This window comes from Echinops telfairi, unplaced genomic scaffold (genome assembly GCF_000313985.2).
Source record: "Echinops telfairi isolate 266 unplaced genomic scaffold, ASM31398v2 ScPeMD7_7463;HRSCAF=8501, whole genome shotgun sequence".
Taxonomy (NCBI): domain Eukaryota; kingdom Metazoa; phylum Chordata; class Mammalia; order Afrosoricida; family Tenrecidae; genus Echinops; species Echinops telfairi.
In genome coordinates this window covers 4,715,134-4,716,608 of record NW_022111363.1, presented here as the reverse complement: position 1 = coordinate 4,716,608, position 1,475 = coordinate 4,715,134, and the positions used below count along the sequence as shown (strand labels likewise).

The window sequence follows — 1,475 nt, the reverse complement described above, 5'->3', positions numbered from 1 at the left end:
ATTAATAATAATTTACAAATTATCAAGGGTTCATGAGGGAAGGGAGAGCGGGAAGGGAGGAGGGAAAATGAGGAGCTGATGCCAAGGGCTTAAGTGGAGAGCAAATGTTTTGAGAATGATGAGGGTAATAAATGTACAAATGTGCTTTACACAACTGATGTATGTATGGATTGTGTTAAGAGTTGTATGAGCCCCCAATAAAATGATTTAAAAGAAAGATAATTATCAAGAAGAAAAAAAGCCACTAAAACATAAAACCAGAGCTAAAATTTGACAGTGGTTAAACGTTTAAGATTATCAAGCACTATAAGCTGCACTCAGTAAGTAAGTAAACAACAGCTACACGAGTCTAGACTGGTCTCTATACATTCATATTTTTACCTTCAAAGCCCAGGCCTGTTAGGTCCCGCTTCTTGAGCTCCTGCAGCTCCCGCTGTATGTCAGTTAGCACCAAGCCAGTTTTGGCCCCAGATAACATGTGCGCAGCCTGGTCAATGAAAACGCAGCAGCCAACATTAATGAGGCAGTAAACATTGGGGAAATACACAGTTGTGTTTTCACCCAATACTCAGCAATAACCAACACACACACTAGCTTTATCATCTTCATTACTGACACCATTTTGAAACTCCATTTGAGAACGCAAACCACCCAAGAGCACTGCCGCGCCGGCAATTCCGACTCCTACAGACTCAACCGGAGTTTGTCTTCGTCACAGCCGCCCACCCCTCTCTCACCCAACCCAAATAGGAAAGAAAACAATATGCAGAATTTTGTGGAAAATCACATTTAGAAGGTATTGTGGTGGTGCTGTGGATGACATATTAGGCTGCTAATCATAAGAACGGCACTTGAAGGCCACCAGTCAGAGAAAGGGATGAGGCTGTCGGCTCCTGTAAAGATTTTCATCTTAGAAACCCTGTAGAGTCCCAATGGCAGGGGGTTTGATTCAGTTTTTTGGGTTTACCAAGTTTAAGAGCAGATAGACAATGAATTATATATGTAGAAATTGTTGAAATGCCAAATGTTTTGTTGTGCATATTTTCAGCACAATTTTTTCAGAACGGAGTCAACAGAAATGAAAACCAACAAGATGTTAAATAACAGGAGTGCTAAGTACCGATAGGTTTGACTTCTCAGCATACATACGGCCCATGTGAGGAGTCACCAGCATGTCACCTGAGCAGAAACCTGTATCGAGCTTCACATATAAACCATGCCCTTGCATAGCAAGAAACTCGGGCACACCTAAGATCTTTACATTGCGGCTTAAAATATATGTAATCAAATGAAAACTTTATACTAATCTCCACTAGATATCAAGACAGTAAACCAACCCACGGATGGGCGGGTGGACTAGCCTGACCCGATGTAGTTGTGCTAATTGCCGTCGCATCGGTTCTAACTCCCAGCGGCCCTGTGCACAGCAGAACGAATGCTGCGCCGGCTCTGGGCCAGCCTCACAATTGTTCCTG

General features: G+C 42.8%; 1 protein-coding gene across 1 annotated transcript in view; it reads right to left on the bottom strand.

The window, feature by feature from the left end:
* Window positions 1-1,475, bottom strand: part of BUD13 (BUD13 homolog) — a 25,316-nt gene that overhangs the window by 9,460 nt on the left and 14,381 nt on the right. Inside the window, exon 7 of the mRNA XM_045283576.1 lies at window positions 382-487. Coding sequence (XP_045139511.1) covers window positions 382-487 — 106 coding nt within the window. The remainder of the gene's footprint in view (window positions 1-381; window positions 488-1,475) is intronic.